Below are 3,658 nucleotides of genomic sequence, written 5' to 3' on the forward strand. Positions count from 1 at the left end.
TCTGTCCTTATCATCTCTGCCCTTTTTCTTAAACCCCACTCTAAGATAGTAATGTTTCATCCTGTATGGCTTAGGGCAATGGTTCTCAACCTTCCTAATGCTGCGACCCTTTAATACAGTTCCTCACATTGTGGTGACCCCCAACCCTAAAATTATTTTCGTTGCTACTCATAACTGTAATTTTGCTACTGTTATGAATCGTAATATAAATATCTGATATGCAGGATGTATTTAGGAGACCTCTGTGAAAGGGTCATTCGACCCCCAAAGGGGTCGTGACCGACAGGTTGAGAACCGCTGGCTTAGGGGGTCTATTGGGAAGTTAATGTGGATATTGGAGGGTTCCTTCTCCCACATAATTGTCTGCTTCCTCCAATCTCCAGAGGAAGGAAAGATCTACTCTTTGGTAGTGAATGAAACCCAGCTAGACCAGCCACGCTCCTACACAGTTCAGCTGGCCCTGAGGAAGGTGTCCCGTTGCCTGCCTCACCTGCGTGTGGCCTGCATGGCTTCCAACCAGAGCAGTACTCTATACATTACGGGTAAAGAACCACCTCCCTTTTGCTCTAGGACCTAGCCTTGGACAGATCTTCCAGATACCCGCAATCATTATCCCAGCTCCTGTGGTGGACCCCTAGGGCATCCTAGTAAAAAGATGATGTTTAGATTTCCAGACATCATAGCTGGTGAATTCTAGTGGGTGTGAGACTCCCCAGATTTGTAGTTTTCACCCAGGTGGGGCCTTATCCCTAGGAAATGGGTGCCCAAAGCTGCTGAGCTGAGGGCACCCGACCCCCCAGATGAGGGGGGAGTGTATTTTGAGGTGCATACCCCAGGGGTGTATCGTGATCTCTTTGGGACCCTTCAAGCCTTTGACCCCCTGGACCAGCAGATGCCACTTGCTCTCTCACTACCTGCCAAGGTAGGATCCTGGAGGGATGGGGCAGATCATTACAGGAGGGACTTGAGGGGTTGAAAGGTTCTGAAGGTCTGAAGTATGAGCATGAATCAAATGATTGATCAGGGAGGGACAGGGGACCCAGAGAGATGGGTGACATAGAGGGCACGACCAAAAGAGAGCCAGGTTAGTGGCTGGGAGGTTTTGGAGTTCAGAGTTCCTCTGGAGGGAACTGAATGCCCACCTCCCCTTTCTGTCTTACCCCCTAGATCCTATTCTGTGCTCTTGGCTACAATCACCTTGGCTTGGTGGATGAATTTGGCCGAATCTTTATGCAGGGAAATAACAGATATGGGCAGCTGGGAACAGGGGACAAAATGGACCGAGGGGAACCCACACAGGTGAGACTGTTTCCCAGCAGTTCTAATCCTGACCCCCTTCTTTCAATTCCCTGACCTCTCTGGATCTCTCCACTTCTCTAATTTCCATAGAATCCACTTTCTATGCCCTAGGAGGTTAAGCCAACCAGTGTGTAATGCCCATCATATTTTGCATGTCTTATCCAGGGTTGACACAAATGAAGTTTGTTCTGTGCAGTGCATGCTGTAAGTGTAAGAGGAATTTAGTGAAGCAGGGAGACCTGGGTGGGCTGGAGTAACAAGAAAAGGTGAGATGTGAGCAGGGCCTAGTGGGTTAGAAAGGATTCAGGTGGGACTAGGGAGAGGTGCCTGTGTAATAGGGATAAGGACAAAGCTTACACATAACGGACAGTGAAAAGGCTGGCCTGACTGAAGGAGGGAGGGTATTTTGTAAACAGTTGGATATGAGGTGGTATATAAGTGGGTGTGAGCTTGGAGAGCTATGGATATGGGAAAGAGGCATTTCGGGTTCCAGAGCAACCACACAGGTGATTAAGAACAGGTCACCTGGCCAGAGTGCACAGGAGACTGAGAGTGAGAGGCCCACTGGGAGGCTGTTGAGTGACAGGAGCATTTAAGACAAGGGCCTGGGGCTGGTACACTGAGAATAGAAAGGAGATATTGAGATATATGAGATATTTTTTAAAAAAATGAACAGGCTCTGGGAACTAATTAGATGTGAACAAAAGAGTGTAGGACAAAGGTGGCTCCGGCAATAGTTCCCTTGAAGAAAAATGGTATCAGCAACAAACATGTGAATTGGAAGGGGATGCTGCTTTGAATAAAGAACATAAATTTGGACTTTTCTTGCAGTGAGAGTAGGACAGTAAAGTGGAAATATCTCACTGGCAATTTGGTTCCAAATTGGAAAAAAAGTTGAAACGACAAAAGTAAAGATAGAGGAGTAAACCTGGGTAGGAGCCACCATTATAGGCAGAGAGAATGAAAAAGTTGTCACTGACACAGGAGGCATGCCCTGTTCCAGAAGCCATGGGCACAGGAAGTTTCGAACAGGAAGAAGAGATTAATGGTGACAGTGATGATGTAGGAATATACTTTACTGACATGGAAAGATGGTCATGCCATATTTTTAAGTAAAATCATAGTAAGATCCCATTTTTGTTTAAAAAGATAATTTACATGTACAGTTGACCTTTGAACAACACAGGGGTTAGAGAGACCACCCACCATGCAGTCAAAAATCCTCATGTAACTTGTTGGTCCTCCACATATTTAGATTCCCAATTAAAAATGCAGTAGATCCTGGATGGTGTTACTCAGTGGTTAAGCATGGACCTATGAACCAGGAGGTCACAGTTAGATTCCCAGTCTACACATGCCCCGGTGGTGGGGCCTGCAGGAGGCAGCCGATTAATGATTCTCATCATTGATGTTTCTATCACTCTATCCCTCTCCCTTGCTCTCTGAAATAAATTTAAAAAAATATTTTAAAACTGTTTAAAAAAATACAGTAGACCCTCACACAACACAGATTTGATCTGTACAGGCCTATGCGTAAGTGGCCTGCACTTTAAATCTGGGTCAAAGTGGACCTGTGCAGTTTAAACCTGTGTGGTTCAAGGGTCAACTGCATGCATTTGTATAGGGAGCAGTGAAGAAGATCCAGCAAGAGATTAATAGTGGGTGGTGGGATTTCCAGTGATCTTTAAATTAATTTTTGCTTGCCAATATCTTGTAGTGTTTCCATAAATTACTTATCCATGCCTTCAAAATAAAAACCCTCACATTGTTAAGAGAAAACATGCAGGAGAGGCCCTAGGATTTGGCAGCCAGCAGGTCAAGTGCATTTGGAAAACATGTCAGTAGCATAGTAGGGAGAAAAGCCAGATCACAAAAAGGTTCAGGAAAGACTGGCTGTAGTGAGAACAAGAATGTGGTCAACCTCAGACTGGTCATGTAACCAGTTCTTCTGCCTAAAAAACAGAGATAGGAAGCAGCAGAAATCAGGAGAAAATATTTTAAAATAGCCATTTGAAAAGATAATATAAAAAACTGAAAATATTAGAGAGAGAAGGTAGGACTACAAGGAAGGAAATTCCTTTCTGAGGGCTAACCTAGAATTGCAAAGGAGAGGTTGGATCTTTACGCCTTGGGAAGATATTCCTCACCCTGAGGCTGGAAAGCTGGATGAGAGGTTGGACTGGCTGAGGTATGTGGTGTCAGAATGAGAGAACAGACAGCAAGCCCTGGCCTCAGGCAAATAACCTATTTTCTGGGAAGCAAAGATGAGGAACCAACAGAGAAGTGCTAGAGCCCATTGGTCAGACTGGGGCTTCCCGAGAACCAAGGAGGGAGAGATTGCTGCTGGTCTTCATTCAGC

The 3,658-nt window shown here is 45.4% G+C and overlaps 1 protein-coding gene across 1 annotated transcript in view; it reads left to right on the forward strand.

Moving 5' to 3' along the window:
• FBXO24 (F-box protein 24) overlaps positions 1-3,658 on the forward strand; it is a 9,210-nt gene that overhangs the window by 4,224 nt on the left and 1,328 nt on the right. The window contains 3 exon segments of the mRNA XM_015564550.1: positions 384-542; positions 801-922; positions 1,168-1,299. Coding sequence (XP_015420036.1) covers positions 384-542; positions 801-922; positions 1,168-1,299 — 413 coding nt within the window.

The sequence above is a fragment of the Myotis davidii genome, unplaced genomic scaffold, assembly GCF_000327345.1.
Source record: "Myotis davidii unplaced genomic scaffold, ASM32734v1 scaffold901, whole genome shotgun sequence".
Classification (NCBI taxonomy): Eukaryota; Metazoa; Chordata; class Mammalia; order Chiroptera; family Vespertilionidae; genus Myotis; species Myotis davidii.